Source organism: Bacillus rossius, chromosome 6, assembly GCF_032445375.1.
Source record: "Bacillus rossius redtenbacheri isolate Brsri chromosome 6, Brsri_v3, whole genome shotgun sequence".
In the NCBI taxonomy this organism is placed as follows: Eukaryota; Metazoa; Arthropoda; class Insecta; order Phasmatodea; family Bacillidae; genus Bacillus; species Bacillus rossius.
In genome coordinates, this window is record NC_086334.1 from 17,255,595 (window position 1) to 17,272,861 (window position 17,267).

At 36.5% G+C, this 17,267-nt stretch overlaps 1 protein-coding gene across 4 annotated transcripts in view; it reads left to right on the forward strand.

Annotated features, from left to right (window-relative positions):
- The window catches only part of LOC134532731 (protein Aster-B-like), a 39,789-nt gene extending 26,551 nt beyond the window's left edge, over positions 1-13,238 (forward strand). The window contains exons 11-17 of one of the 4 annotated variants that reach the window (XM_063369522.1): positions 2,027-2,148; positions 3,153-3,345; positions 5,201-5,380; positions 6,289-6,463; positions 7,501-7,621; positions 9,149-9,199; positions 11,748-13,238. In XM_063369522.1, coding sequence (XP_063225592.1) covers positions 2,027-2,148; positions 3,153-3,345; positions 5,201-5,380; positions 6,289-6,463; positions 7,501-7,621; positions 9,149-9,199; positions 11,748-11,909 — 1,004 coding nt within the window. In that variant the 3' untranslated portion in view covers positions 11,910-13,238. Of the gene's footprint in view, positions 1-2,008; positions 2,149-3,152; positions 3,346-5,200; positions 5,381-6,288; positions 6,464-7,500; positions 7,622-9,148; positions 9,200-11,747 lie in introns of all 4 variants that reach the window. The other 3 variants (XM_063369521.1, XM_063369526.1, XM_063369523.1) reach the window with 3 other exon arrangements.
- The last annotated feature ends 4,029 nt before the right edge of the window (positions 13,239-17,267 follow it).

The following is a 17,267-nucleotide window of genomic DNA, read 5'->3' on the forward strand; positions in this document are numbered from 1 at the left end:
AGATATCCCGTAACTATCAGCTGTCCGGCCTAAATTTCCTCTCCGGCCAAATACCGGATATTAAGCGAGTATTCGGCAGAATACCGGATTTAAAAACAATGCAAAATATAAAATTTAGGTACTTTATTTAATCCACATAACAAATATAATCACCATATTTTCATTTTACAACAAAAAAAAATTAGTACTCGTACTGCACTAAAGGCAAATTATGGTGAATGAATACCAATTTCTTTGCATTAAGAGGCAACAAACGAATTTGCTTGTCTTCATAGACACAGGCAACTTCAGAAAAAGTTCTTTGGCTGTATACGCTGCTGCAGGGTGCATGGCAAGTTATAGCAGGGTAAAGCTTGTTCTAGGATTCTGGTGAATCTGGTTCTTTCTACTATGGATAATGGCTTATCTAGTGCAATCATTTCTGCTATTCAAATAATGGTACTTCTTGGCTTTTGCATCATTTACATTCCAAAGCAATTTCCTTTCGAAAGATTCTGTCATAGTCAATTGCTTTTTTGCTGGTACTGAAGACGAACTTGTCCCCGGGATGGCTAAAGGCATTGTAATAGGCACTACAGTGTCTGGATCTTTATTCAGTGCACAGAATTCATCTAGATGTTTTGTTTTTATATGATTTTTCATGGCAGAAGTACCTAGAAAAAATAGGATACGTCAACAGAAAACTGCTAAAAACGTGCCTTACGAAAAGTAATTAAAAATCGAAAACTCGGTGTAAATGATTTTTTTTTGTTATCGTTTTGGCTGGGTAAGTCAGAAGTTTATTCAAAAACTTTGTTTTATATTAAAGCAAATAAAATTTATACCAATAACAGTAATAAAATATTCTTGAATCATATTTTTTTCATATTATGTAGGTACCTGCCATGAAGTAATTAAAAACAAAAACAAAAGATAAGCTCATTTTGTTTGCTTCATACCTGCTTTTTTTTTTCACAGCAATGAGAAATTTTAACATTGCATAACAAACAAACAACAAACTTTAATCGTCACTGTTTGTATCAAAATATTCCAATGAAGCAATCTTTTCTTCACAGATGTAATTTTTTATTGCTAAATCTGTTTAGAATTATATTAAATAATGCTTTTATAATATGTAATCTAAAACTACAATAGCACGTTTTTTAATAACCTCAAATGATCGTGTTTGCAATCAATTCCACAAGTCAATGAAACCCTTCTTAACTTCACTCATGAACGAAAAGACCCTAATTCACCCGAGTCCGCCTGATCGTTCATGTGCCACCTATGTGAGCTCGCTTGTTATTATGCGCCAGTCGGCAATGTTCAGCCAAATATCCATTAGCCGGATATCCGGTATCTGGCCAAACAGCTATCCGTTTCATCACTAATAATTATATTGCATTTGCTAAAATTTTAATCTCATTGAAATACATCAAGACAGACATTTTTTCAAATAGAAAATAGGTATTAATTGGTATGTGTTAAATGCTGAACACAATAAATTTAATGAAAAAATAAGACATACGCCAGTTTTTCTTAAAATGGTCTAAGACAGTAAGTAATTATGTATGCCCAAAACAACTATGGTTAAATACTAAGTTTTGCTTTAAAGGTTTGTACAGCCAAGATCCATCTTCGTCTCTCCTTCCTGTGTGCAGGTGATGTCCATTTATAATGTTTTGCTATGTATATATGAATTTATTTTGTTATTCATACATGTTTTTATTAAAACTACACATTCAAAAGGCATATAAAACTTTCTGTACAGTGGTGTTCAAAGCTCTAAGCAACCCTGAAATTATCAATTGCAGCGTGCAACCAAAGAAAAATAAGATGAACTCAAATGTAACAAATCCATGTATAAAATCACAGGTATAAATTTATCTGTAACAATTATATAAAACAAACTGAGTATCTTTCAAGTCCTTTGATTCTTATTGCCCAGGGGATTTCTAGAAGTTGAAATGTAATGTGTGTGCAAAGTATGTGTAGTTGTGTTGCATTGTCTAATGCCCCGTGTTAGCAGACCATGCTGGTGTTTTAGACATCAATATGTCACCATGGCAACCCAATCCAGAAACTGGTTTGAAGCAGCGGGTGGTTTCCCTCACCATGCCTCTCAACCAGTCTGTTGGGCCAAAGTCAACAAGTGTATGTGAAACTCAGGTAAACATATATTCTGTTATTAATTTGGATATCTAAATGATGTTCATGAATGGTATAAACAATTCAAATTTTTTTTTATGTGTAAAAGAGTTTAGTTTATTGATGGAGGCATCCCCCCACTTAGAAGCAGAGGTGGTGTATGTACGACCGTGTTAGAAATTCACCCCAAATAAATTCACTTGTGGTACCTACCATAATTCTTTTAATCTGAACTTCAAAAATATTTTCAATAGATTTTTGCAAGCTGTTAAATTTAAAATCTTAGCTATGCATCTTCAAGCTCTTACACCTGCCAATCAATACCTCCAGCATGTCTTCTGTAATAACTTCTAGGACATGATAGATGATGCCATTTCGCAAACTTTTTTTTTACCCATGCAATCAACTACCATAGATCATATTCATAAGTTACTTTTATTTAAGTAATGATTCAGTATTTTATATTTTTGGATTCACGTGCCGTTTGTGTCGTATTTACAAATTCTTAAATGTTAAGATTGTGGAAAAAATTAATATTTTCGACTGTTGAATAAAGTTTGATAAATTTCTGTAAAATAAATTCTAGCTGTATAGTCACTTAAAAGTCTTCAAGTTGAAGTGTTTCATGTACATATAAAATAATTAGAAGAATGGTAATACACATCTTTTAAAAAAAAAAAAAAAAAAAAAAATGGGTTCAGTTTGCTATTTTGAAGCATTTTTCTCTCAAGTTGCAGAATGCTTTGTTCCGTCCATTTTCTTCAAAATGTAGCAAGTTCTTTTTGAAGTATTTTTTTAAGGTTTTAATTTTAATTGAATACAGTCCAAACCAAGGTTGGCAAAGGTGTTGTACAACAAAAAAACACGTGATGACTGACAGGGCTCCCTTGCGCATTCGAGCCATAGTTGGCAGTCACATCCGAAAACATCCTTTTCTTCGCTGACTATGTTGACGTCGGAGAGACAGCAGGGTGTGACACTTGGCCAGTGACGGCTGGACGAAGGAAGTTTTGCCCCGCCGGCAGGTGATGCTGCAGTGCAGCAAGCCCGGGCAGCTGTACGCGATCGACTGTGAGTCCGTCAACTCCGGCATCCCGTACGCTGACTCCTTCTATCTCTGCACCCACTACTGCCTCACCAAGACCGCGGAGAACGAGTGCTCTTTCGCCGTCTACTGCCAGATCAAGTACAAGAAGACTGTCTGGGGCATCGTCAAAAGTAAGCCTTCCTCGACGTGCTGTTGCTGTGTTTAAACTTTAAAATGATCTGTTTTGTGTGTAATGCAATGCCCTTACCATTCAGATTCGGTTTGTCCTTTCTTGTTTACAGCCACAAACTAGGTCTGTGTGAAAACCAATCCCATTTTTCCATTTTTCTTGATCGTACAGTATTTGGGTTTTTCCCCCTTCTCTCCCCAGCTTCCTTCAAGCATTATAATCTAAAGCACAGCTGCCATTGGTTTCTAACTTAAATCCTGGACTTAACACAAAAACAAATCCTGTAAAAAATTCTAGAAACTTAAACTTAAATCCTGCACAATCCTTAAAATCTTTGCACTCTAAATAAAATAATCATAAACCGAAATTTTAACCAGAAAGCTTACCAAACATGTTACTATAAAACTGGATAAATAAAAGTAGACCAATTAAAATAGACTAAAGACATTTTTATGATTTAATTATTTTAAACAAACTCGTGAAACAATACAAGCTATAAAGTTATGTCCACCCAGTTTATTGATTTTGGTCATGAAGCTGGCTTGTTTGTTTATGTTTTCGATGCGGACTGCTATCCTAGAATAATTCTTAGTTGAAATAAATACTTTTTTTCCACAAACCAACTTGATCACTTTTTAAGATTTCGTGTTTTTTTCCTCATCTAAAGAGTGGGCCTGAATTCACCATGATGTTTCCTAGCAGATACATGCATCAAAGAATTTAGCATTAGTGAAGCATTGATGACCGATGTGCTGTCCTGATGAGTTTCATTTGGCTGAATGCTCTCTCTCTAACACTCACATTACTGTGAAGGAGAGTCAACATTGCTCTTGCCAACTTGAAAAGTTTTCAAAAATGTGGTTTGCAATTTCTCTTACACTTTGTGCCAGAAAACATCAATAGAGTCTGTAGGCTGAATGGCTGATGCAGATAAATCCAAAAGTGAATAACAATATATTCAGCATTCAAATAATCATGTTCATCATTAGAAATTACATTTGGGAAAACTTTGGCCAGATTTTCCATCTTCACCCATTCTCCACACACTTGGCTGGATCGAAAAAATTAATGTTTTGAAGAACATGATCATGTTGTAGTGGCAGAAGGCGATATAACTCTTTGGTCCAGTTTCATAAAACTTTCTTATGTTGTTGAAAAATTTGACTTATTGAGATGAGAATATTTTGTTCTGTGCTAGAAATGTACAAGCTGAATGATCAATGTATAGGGAAGCATCAGAGATTTGGTTTTTTTCTTTGGAAATTGATTGAGGTCAGATTTCTGTACAACACCAAACTTAATGCAATTGGCAATTGTTTGCCATAGCAGTACACACATCTCACTGCACAATTATTGTAGGTATGGTTGTTCTTGCTGGAAAAGTACATTAAACTTTGCAAGTCGTGGCAGAACTGCTTGAAGGTAAAGAAAGTATGATTCTGCCAAACTTAAATGCTGTGTTCTGATTCGTTGAACAACCATCTGGAGAAACATGCATGTAAAATATTAATGTTGGTCTCAACATGACAACAAGTGCAATGAAGAAACCATATGTTCTCTTGCTGTCCCATTATTCTTAGAATGACAGAGTTGAACTCCCCAAACTTTGCCTTTGCACCATCTGAAGACATATCACACACTGCTGTACTATTTAATCCATTGAATATACTTATATGCTTTCCCACTGTAATGTTGTATGAATTTGATTGATGTCCACTTAAAAACGTAATTTCCAATATTTTCATTGATATTGAATCTCTTAAAGGTGCAATATTTTATATTTAGTAGTGATGATCAGACTTTCAGAATGATTTCCCGCAGAGAGTCAGCAGGTTAAGGCAGGTGGTTTGTTTGAGGTTTCATCGAGAAGAACACTTGGTCGGCCCTCGAGGAGTTCTACACATCACTCTTCAGTGCACTTCAGCTGGAGTGTGACCACACCATGGGTGCCGGCATCAAGCAGAAGGTCAGGCGGCGAAGACGCGGCATCTCGAACGGGACTTCTTCCATCATGTCTCCTTCCCGACCTCTAATGAGTAAGTCAAGCTATCCTACAGTTACTAGAAAATTATGGTAACTCTAGCAAGATATCAAAGCAAATTTTACATTTTGAAGTGAGGGGTGATGGAATAGTTTATTTTGTGACTGTTGTGTAATGTTTAAACAACCCAAAAAAGTAAAACACCAAAATGCAAGATTCAAAGGGAAAAAAATTATAAATTTGCCAAAAATTAACTCAAATTACAAAGATTTTATATTTTTTCATGGTTAATTCTTTGGGTGTAATTTACTAAACTATAATTTTATTCTGAAATGTATGAACTGAACAGATTAGAAAAGAACTAATATTGTGTGGTTTTTTCTTGCATACCTTTTATAAGTAACACACTTTTACTTTAATGGCATGGGTACATTTTGCAAACACACATAATTTTGCAAATATATTTTTATGAATGCTTAGTATTATTTACTTCTGATTTTGTTGTATAAGTGGGTCCATTATTACTGAGTAATTAAAGATAAGAATATTTTGGCAAAATACATACGAAGAAATATTTTAGTTTTATGTGTGTTGAATATTACAAATTCTAATGAATAAACACATTGTTGAGAAATAATAAAAAACTTTAATCACCTGCTTAAAAGACGAAATTGATTTTAAAAGTAAACCATAAAATCTTGTCTCTAGTAATCATGTTACTTGCCTACTAAGATGATAGAGGTTTGATTTCCCTGTGGAGTCAAACATTCATATTTTGCATCTGGTAAACCCTGGCATTGCTGTGTGCTGATGGGTTTCCTCAAGTTTCTGCTTTCCTCTTCAACAGTGCATTCTGTCCATCCAGCGATCGCAGTGTCGAGGAGACGTTGAGATCTCTTGTTCGTTGTTTCGTCCTAGCCCGGCTCGCGGGAACTGTGGAGGTGGCCGGGTGTGTGCCCGCAGGGCTGGCGGAGAACGATGGGCGGAACGTGACGGAGATGCTGAGCTGGGTGGTGCTGGCGATCCTGGTGTTCCTCGTGTGTCTTAACGCTCTCCTGTACTACAAGCTGTGGGTCCTCGAGGAGTGGACTCAGAACTCGAGCCACTCGTTCACCGTGATGGACCTGCAGGTGCTCAGGTACCGTGTCCAGCGTCTGTCCGTCTGTCCGCCTGCCCGCCTGTCCGCTCGACGGCTTGCTGTGCCCAAACTGCACCAGCTTTTCATTACTATTCGCGCTGAGAGTTACAAATGTTTACATTTGTTTTTGTGCATTTCACTCTTTTCTTGAACACAAATGTGTAATTGATTTTCAAACTTTTCTCTTGCTTTTAAAGTAATAATCTTTCAAAATCAAACATTGGTACTTAAAATTTTAAAGAATACCTGAAAATGTGGTTATATTTAGGCAGAACGAACAAAGAAACAAAAATTTTTTGACCTTCAGTTTAACTTCAAATCGGTGTGAGGCGGCCGCAGTGATTGTGTGGTCGGATCACTTGCCTATCACCAGGACGATCTGCGAACGCCAAACCTAGAGTTTCACCAAATGGGTAATATGGTGGTTGCTGCCTTGAGCCAGTGCATTTTCTTGGGGTATTACCTGTCCCCAAACGATTTCATTCCAACACTGCTTTATCCCACCATTTCACCCTTCGTCATCGACAAGTCTGTAAACACTAATTCATTCATTCAAGCTGTTTTGTCTTAAAAAGATGTCATCCGGGGGAGATAAAATGTTTTTGTCTCATTTCAGTTGAAGTTACATAGGTGATGTGTTAATTGTGTGTGTTCTTTGCATATTGACAAATTTAACCTTATCTACCTAACACCATCATGTACAGCTATTGTCATTATTGGGGTGATTTTAGCTGCATATTTCTTATTTGTGTATGTGTTTTGAAATTATTTATTAATAAGGAATTGTGCACATATTTTGGAGGGTTTTTCTGCAGTCTTTATTGGAGGAAAATTTTAGAAGTTTTTAAATAATATCGCTTATTCAGAGGCATTTCCAGGAGTGGAGCCTTAAGGGGCTGAACCCCTCCTATTCTAATTGCAACTTATACTTTATACTGGATAATAGCGTATATTATGGGATGAACTGAAAGAAAAGAAATTATTTTCTTATTATTTGTGGATCCACCAGTGTCGTGATTGGTGCGTGTGTCTGGCAGGAATCCACCGAAGACTCACGAGGAGTGGTTGAGGTTGCTGCAGCAGCAGGAGGCCTTGCACAATGTCGAGATGCAGAAGTGGCAGAAAGTGCTGCAGGCGGCTGTGCAGCTGCTCAGACAGGTGAGGTCAACACAGTCACCACAGTCACGTTGATCACGGGCGTAAATCCCTAGGGAGGCCTCCCTTGAAGTTACGGAGCTCCTTACTGTGCAGGCTCGCTTGCACTTGCAAAACTGTAACCGTATAATAGGAATGATAAACGTACATAATTCTGTGGCAATCCTACAGATATTCGCCTATGCTCTTGATAGACACTTTGGAATGGACCAAAAACAACAAAAAAAAAAATAATAATGCATGGCATAGAATTTTTTAAGATCTGAAATTTTAATCTCTGTTAAGTGACGGTTAACAATTGCCTATACTGCATGGGTTAATTTATTGCATCCTGCTGCTAAATTTTGTTGTTTTTGTATTATTTATCTTTATATGTTTGCACTTGTTTTAGTTTCTTACTGCACTGAGGTATAAATTTTTAAGAGCAAGTGTTTTTGTTCAACTAACATTTGGCCTGGACAGGGAAGCCGGCCTTATTGTGTTAAGGTTGCTTATAGCCTGGCAGCGGGTTTGGGTATCCCATTTAACTGATGGTGGCTCGGCATGTCAGTACATGTTAAATGCATTAATGCTTGTTCTGTTGCGTTACCTTGAGTGAAATAGTTCATAAAACATTTCTTTAGTTCAGAGGGTACGTTTTATTGTAAAAGTCAATTACCCACAAAAATTTTTAAGTACTTGGAACTGTAATTTAAAATTATGGTGGTTAATGACAAAATTACCGCTCTTTGCTTAGATCTGAATTGCAATTACGAGATGAACACGATGTTTGAGCAGATATACTAAATATAGATGCCTACCACATAGGCAAGCAATGCAGTATAATTATTTTGAGTCTATCATTGATTATTTGCCAAGAGAATGGTAAAAAATGTATTCATGGAGAATTGTATTAGAGGTGTACCGGTTCACATAATTTTCCGATATGCCAATACATCAATATGCCAATTCAACTTTTGCCAGTACGTTGGGAAAACATTTTGGTTAAAAAAATTTTTATAAATTTAGTCAATTATGCTAATTGTCTCAGTTCTTAGAAAACTACACAATAAATGCACATGTAATTTAGTTTGAGTAAAACTAAAGTTAATTAAAAAGAAAGATAACCTAACATGAATAGTATGTGTGCATAAATACAAATACATTTAACTTTATCTCTGTTAATGTGATTTGTTTCATTGATGCACATTTTAATTGTGGTACAATTCATAATAAATTTTTATAAATAGTTTTACATTCATACACTGATTTTGTTTGTACGTAGATGCCATGGTAGCAAACTGTAACCACTTAAATTCTACCATTGTAAACTTTCATCTTTTTTTAACTAATATGTTTAATGACTTATTTGCTAAAAACAAAACATTTAGACGTTTTTGTATATGTTTAATTTTTGAGTTGTTGGTACCAGGAAACTTTAATTTGTCAACACAGAGAGGGATAACAGTAAGTTTGCTCTGTGTTATTTATTTATGTTTTGCTGTGCAAAGTTTGAAGGAGAGTGATTAAACCAGTTGGGAATATCCTCAGGAGGAACAAGATGCGTATAAACAGCTCGATGTCGTGGATTCCGATGACCAGGTACAGGAAAATCAGTCGGCTGGACAGTAGCAATATTTATGTGTGAGTGTTTGAACTGCCAGTGAGCAGCGGCGTGGGAGCTGGGCCCTTGTGTAGATTGTTTAGCTGTGTCCGCAGCTGCGGGTGTCAGTGGTTGTGATCATGTGGTGGTGGGAAATACTGCATGCTTTTAAGAGGGAAATGGTGGTTTTTGATGTTGGAAAAATTTTCATGTTTCATTTATTTGTAAATTTATATCTTATTTAATGTGTTCTGTATATGTAAGACTATTTTAATTTTAGAGGAGTGTTGTGTAAAAGTTCCATATTTCGGTGCAAAAATTTAACTAATATCTGCATGTAGTGTAGGTTGTTTGGAATCTACAGTCATTAAAATCAAAATTATATATGTACTTAATCTGTGCACTTTTCTTTTGCATCAAATTAACTTTGAAAAGGCGATAATGAATTGGAACAAATAAATTATTACAAACATATCGTCACTTAGCAAGTAATACCGGCTGACTACTGAAATGTTAGTTAGGCGGTATTGCTAGCTAAGCGACGATATGCCAATTATTATAATTGTGTTCAGTTTCAGTTTGAAAAACTTAATGTATTTGATATTCATGAGTATATATTTGGCAGTCAGATTTATACCTTAATAGTTAAATAGTAAATACCCATTCAGAGATGCATTTTCTTTTACTCAGTTAGTTTTGACAAACTTAGGCTGATACTAAAGCACTTCTGCCGCTAGTGAAAGCGAGTTTCATATCCACATCTTCTGTGTCCTGTGTGGTATATGTATACACTAGCTTTAATAGACTGGCAGTTGCCTTTGTGCTAGGTGCGTTGTGTAGTTAGCGGTGTCCAGGGGGCCAGCACCCAGGGTTTTCTTGCCGGGCAAAACCCTCTGCCTCCCCACTGTCACCGGTGACGTCACGACCTGAGAGCCATCTCATGTTGGCCTCATTCCAACCCGCTAGCTGGTTCCAAGATACCCCAACTACTTCTGTTGTCCTCACCCCTGTGTCCCAACTCCACCGAGGCAGTGGGCATCGTCCTGTTCATGTCCTCTTCACTGAATCCGTTGCTGCTCCAGTGTGTGTACAGCTGTTTTTGAATTCCACCCAACTGATGCTCACTTTGTACGTTTCAGGGGAAATGACCTTATCAATCATGAGCCGAGGTATACCTTGGCCCTTAAGATTACTGCATGGAGGTGTTAGAGCCAAGGGAATTGCTGATTCATATTTTCGGGGATGGCAGCACTGTGCTTCTGTTATGTAAAGTTTGGCAGCTTCTAAACTGTTCTACATTAGTCGTTAGTATAGCCAAGATGACGGTATTATTAAAAACCAAAATATTTTTCATTAAAAGTAGCGAATTTTGTCTATCGTCATTAAAAATTGAAATACACATAATAAATGTCAAGGAGATACTAAAGTGGAATCGCAGGGATAAATTATTTTAACAATTCATGGTAAGACACTTTAAATATGTATATGTAGTTTAAAAAAAAAACTTTCAATATTCTTCTTTATTATTATTTAAGTTTTGAAATAACTATAGTTTTATGGGTGGAATTTTACATTATAATTTGGGTGAATTTCATTGTATTTGATTGTTTAACGGTTTTATGACTTCCATGTTGGTGTTTTTCCGGTTTTATCGCTATTCACTACATATAATCATTAGGCTTCTGCTTGTTCTTGGGCTTATCTTGTGTAAATTTAAAAAAAAAATTCTCTAAATTAGTGTATTTTTTGCATTGTGGTCTTATTTTCCTTTATTATTATTATTTATTAATATGTATTGTATATATTTTTGAACTTGAAACTGTTGTGAAACTTAAACTGGGGAACCTAAATATTCTCAGATAGTCATTAATTTCCACTATACAAAGTTTATGGTTCAAGCATCTACACTACTATGTTGCAAGTTGTAAAATTTCCCAGGATTGAGATCATATCTAAAAAAAAATTTACATGTTTTAATTATTTTTTTTTAATCAGCTGATAACAATATGTGGTAACTGTGTGGGTAAAAATATGTCAGAATTCTTTGCTTATGATACTTAAAAATAACAAGCTGGTAGTGCTGCATTGTGTGCAGATACATTTTGTGTTGGGAGACACGTAGGCGTGAGAGAGAGAGAGAGAGAGAGAGAGAGAGAGAGAGAGAGAGAGAGAGAGAGAGAGAGAAAAAGAATAAATTAGAGAGGAAAATAAATGATGTGAGAACAGAAACATCAAACCAACTTAATTTTTTTTTTCCTGGCTGAAAACCAGTTGTACAGGGACAGACCAGAGTGACAGGGGAGTGTCGTCACGTGGCCTCCCAATCGAAATGGAAGGCATAAAGAGAGTTCCCGACCGCAGCAGGTGCCTGCCTCTGAGCATGGGCTCGAATTACTGAAGGGGCCTGCTCGCACTTGCGAAACGTTAACCTTGGAACGGGAATGACGAACGTAACTCCACGGAGCTCGTACGAAGGTCCCAGTTCTTGGTCGTAAGGACCGCCATGTACGGGTTGGGTTCCGAGCGTGCCGGTGTGCCTTGCCGCAGACGGAGGAGTCACTGAGCGAGCTGCAGCTCAGCATCCACCCCTTGGTGAGCAAGAAGGTGCTGGCCGTGCTCAAGGACACCTTCGCGGATGCAGCGTCGCAGGCGGAGCACTCCCGGGCCGGCAGGGAGGACGTCGAGACGGCGCCGGAGGAGGAGCTGTGATGCACTCACCGTAGTCCCCACGCCGCACAGAGTAGCGATCACGGACACGAGCCGTAGCATGGCCAGCAGATGCTTTTTTCACTCTCTTCAGCTGAGCCTCTACACTCCATTTTTTTTTTTTTTTTTTCCCCCTACCCTGATGGTTGCTCCACAAAGTAATCAATTTTGTTCGACATACCAAATGCACGATCACATCAGTGCAACAATGGGTTCATGAACCTTTCAAATTCAAGTTCAAACATGCAGCTACGCTAGGATTTTTCTTGTTCGTACTGCATTGAGCGTAGGCTCGACCAAGAAATATTTTATACGCAGGATATTTTTTATGAAAACGTTGTGGAATGATGTTTTAGTATTCCAGTGATGTTAAAATGTTTTTTCAAGATAGTGTGCTGTTTGTGCTGGTGTTAAAGATAGATGTTTAATTTTAAATGAATAGTATTATCGTTGCATTTGGAGTCTTCCGGGCATATTCTACAACTGGAATGACATGCATGCATATGTGTACCTGTTTGTAAGAATTGAAAGTGTGGATATTCAACATATTGTACCTAGCCTCTTCCTACAAATAATAAATTCCTTCTGTTCCTGTAAATAACAAACTTATTTTTGTTACTTTGTACCAACACAACAGTTCTTCCATACTTCAAAAATGTATTTAAAAAAAAAAAGAATGTTTTTTTCTGTAAATATTTGTAGGTATTTGCTCATTATCATTCCTTTACATGTTTACACTGATGGAATACTCTAGTATTTTTGTAAAGGTTGCTGGCCATGTTATATTATAGTACACAATTTTCAGCTGATTTTTCTATATTATTAGTTATCATTTTACATTCTGTAAATTTAAATATGTATGTTTGTATACGTATTTGATTTAGACATGTCAGTTTTATTGTCTCCTGTTTATCATATTATTAATTTTCCAGATTCGTGTATTTTGCATTTTTTTTTTCTCTGAAATCTGCTGGACAGTTGGTGTGATAATTAGGAAGTGTTTAATATCACAGTATTATCTTTAAATTATTTTAATTGTATTGTTAGTCTGTATATAGGTGTTCTGAGTTTACAGATATTTTTTTTCTAGGTGAACTTTGTAGTTTGCCAGATCTGAAAGTGTTATTATTGTTATGTAAATAAAGAGAGAGATATTTATAAGTACATCTTTAATGTAAATCTCTAAGACATTTAAAAACAGCTGCATAAATCCTAAAAACTGTATACTTTAGGTAAAAGTTGAAATATGTCAAGCTCAGCACATTTGTTTGTTACTGTGTCACGGTACTTACAGAGGCATTGTTATATTCCTATTAAATAACTTATTTGCCAGTCTAGTGTGTTTTCACTCCTATAGTTTGTCTCACACTTAGTTTGCAGTACAAAGTAAATGGCAAACACTGTTGCCAGATTGATACTACCTGGCTTGTTAACCAGTAGCGGATCCAGAGGGGGGCTAAGGGGCTCAAGCCCCCTCCAAAACCATCTGGGTTCACTATTGTTTTAGTGTTTGCCTTGATAAAGCCTAGCCTCAGCTGGGTGAAGCCCCTCCCAAACCAAAATTCTGGATCCACCACTGTTGTTAACATTACTACAAGTATTATTTTGTATACCATCATTATTCATAATAAGTTTTAATGTTTTTTAATTATACTTTTTCTTGATTTTTCTAACAAAGAAGGCTCAGAGTTGGAACTCACTGATTTGGCTTAAACTGTGTGCGTAGAAGCAGGTAGGTTCCCCTTTCAATGTCCTAAAATATCTCGCCTGAGTGGGTCCTAGGAAGCGAGAATAAGCTCTTTAAAGATTTTGAAGTAGAGTCGGATGAATTGTTAAGTCAGTGGTTTGAGGCAGTGGTCAAGCGCATTGTCTCTCTTGCCAACTCATCATTATGTCAGTTTTTCAATATATTGATCTATTATAATAAAAAAAAACTTTTACCCTTGTTTTAATTATTATAAAGTTATTATTTAAGTATACTTTACATTAAGTTCTTGATATTTCTTAGCTAATTTAAATAATTTCCTATTACAAGTTTAGTTTTGTCCAGCAAAAGGGAATATCAAATAAATTACTAGATTACTAGACATACATCAACGTATCTACTTTCACGTCATTGACCACTGCCCTTGCCTTTTTGGAAAAGAAAATGTACCCGCCTCCTACCTAGGTGTGTGTTCTTTCTTTCTTGAAGTTTCATTACTACATATATTGTTAACCTTTTTTACGTTTACCTGTACATTAACATGTGTGTTTTATTAGCGTAGCCGAGACTGTTTTCCAAGATAGATTGACCTGACACTTCACTCGCTCAACTGTTCACTTGTTACTAGCTGCAACTTGATCATGTGGTTCTCCAGAGATCATTAGGAATATAAAATAACTAAGAATGTTTTAAAAAAAGGCAGGGACTTAAATATCAGTATATTACGGCTGGGGCCAAGACTGTTTTCTCCCCTAATTTGTTTTCCATTTAAATTGGCTACTGTAGGATATTGTTTAGGGTGTCTGAATAGAAAATGGATCCTATGTTCTCTGGAATGCTAGAGCAATATCTTCTCATTACTTCACCTCGCTTTTCTTGGAAAATAGGAGCTTTATTTTCACTGTTTGTGTGTCCAGAATAATCGTTGGAAAGGTTATGTACTATTTTTTACGATTTATTTTGTTTTTTTTTTCTTCTCAGTTTGGTACAATTGTTTTCATTGAACAATAACGTTACAAACGCGAGAGACCAGACCACGATGCCAGGTTCGGAGTGGGCTGGCAGCCCTGCATGGCCACATGCAGTCCGCTGATGTAAGGCATACCACGTTTTGCCTGAGTTAGCGAGACTGTGTGTGTGTGGACAGGCGCGAGGTAAGGGGCGAACCACTCTTGAGTCTAGCTCCAGTGGGGAGTGCGAACTGCAGATCTTGACAGACATTGAGTGACTTGAGAGTAAACATTTTTAAGTGCCAGTGATTTGTGCTGTGACATTTGTAAGTACAATTATTTATTTTTGATGTAAATAACTATAATAAATACTTAATTCGGCTATCCCTTACGAACCCAGTTCTCTGCACATTATTAAATTTGTAACAATATCTCTCTTACCATCTCAAGTATAAAATTTTAATGTGTATAGGTAAGATGTCAAATGACTTTTTCATTTCTAGTCATTGACTATGGGATGCTAGAATTATATCCTTCTTTAGTTTCACTCTCACCTAGGATTGAAATATTTTACAAATATAAATGTAGATAATTTAAACAATATATTTTAGTAGGTTGGTTTTCAATGCTATCAACTCATTGTAAAATAATTAATAGTTATATTATACAGTGAGTTTTTCAAGACTATATCTGAAGATTAAACTCATTTTTTATTTTGGGTTAAAATAAAGGTAACAGTAGGCCTAAGGACTGATATTGCTATGTGATTTAGGTATGCATTGGTCTCAATGTCTTTCTTATTTATAGTACTAAGTGACATTCGTGCGGGATGTTTTTCTGGAGTTTATTTGGGGAACATAGGATGACTGGATAGAGTAAGAAACTAATGTTCTCTGGAATGCCAGTGCATTTCCTTCTCAATACTTCACCTCACTTAGCTTGGGAAATGTAAGCTGTATTTTTCACTATTAATTTCAGACTTATCATAAGGAAGGTTAGAAAGTAATCTTATTAAGTTTTTTTTATAGAATGCATGGAGCTTCGATTTAATTACTTTTACAATTATTGGTTTTAATTAAACCTCCAATAATTTTTTCATAGAATTTTTGCAGTTAAAAGTATTCCTAGTGGCAGATTATATAAGGGGCCATGTGCGGCCTCTCCCCTGAGGATAAAATATGCACTGGATAATATGACTTCTGAATTAATTAATAGATTATTATACTAAGTCCAGACTAAAGGTGCCCCACCCAGAAGTCAATAGTCAATTCTGGATCCGCACCTGCACTTGTGTGTACCCAATTGATGTTCTTCAGTCAAACCATGTCGGCAATGCTCTTGTGCTTCAGAGTCAACCATTGTGTGTACCCAAATAGTTTTTTTTTAACTTGTGTCTGCAACACACATGAGCTTATGTGCACACACATGTGCACCATTGGTTTCTGGTATAGCTCAAGAACTCGCAACGTGTAACAACTAGCTGGGACTCTGTACAAGCAACAGGTCATAGAGACATGTGTTTGTGATGAGTACTCTACATAAATAAACCCATCATGTCAGAATGGCCTAAATCATTGGTGTACTAGTGCAATGAATACTGTAGTAAACTGATGCCCCAGCATGCTCATTTGTAATAACATTATCGGAAAGTGTTTCCCTTTACAGATATTTTTCTTTCCCTTTGTGTTGTGAGTTATCGATTTTTTAAATTAGTATCTAAAGTCGGTATTTCAAGACATTCGGGCAAGGTAGAGAATAAACTCTGCCTTGCTAGGAAACAGCTATAACCTAACTCGCCGGCCATATTCCAAAACGTGTCCAAACCCAATCCCTGTTAGGTACCTAACGAAAAAGCAACCTTTTAATAAACTGCGCCCTGCACGAGGCTATAAACTGATTTCAGTTCATTCTAGCGGACATTTGGCAACCATCGATACATTTACTACATCAAATATTTAAGAGATACCAACACTACCGCGTGAATTAAATGGTGCAATTTTAACTCTTTTAAGTACTTTATTTGTTTTTATGACCATTAAATTGTTCAAAATGTATTCCAGAATAGTTTCCCTCCTTGTTCTGTGATAGTTACGTTATAATAAAGTTTCAATTGGTACACCAACATGCTTACACCAACATGCTTGTTACATCCCACGGATATCGTAATGGTGCTAGATGCGATTCAGTCTAGAGGTGGGTAGCAAAGTAACAACCTGATACTTTGTAACTGGTACGCGCCTGTATCAGGAACGGCAAACGAGTACACATGAAAAATATCAAGTACTTTAGTATCAGTTCAGAATTCGCCTGGAACAACACCACGGCCAATGTGCGCAGAACCCGTTCGCAGATGACGGTCACTTGGGCGGAGCTTGTGAAAGGGGAGGGAGCGGCACGACGAATAAGGGAAAAAGAAGGGGAGGAAGCGCAGGGGAAGGCGTTGAAGGAGAGGCGCAGAGCGAAATCGTTACAAGTCGTTTTGTTTATTATCACACATCAAAGTACGCTCAGTGCGCAGTGCGTGCACCGTCTCGTTCAATAATAAAACTAATGAAATTTTAATATTAAAAAGTACATTAATACAAGATATATTTATATTTGTGCACCTAACAGCTATGAAAATGCAAATAAATTCTCAGTTGACATTAATATCAGATGTAATCAACGTATGGACTTTCTTTTTTCAAAAACAATTAGTAACTAGTG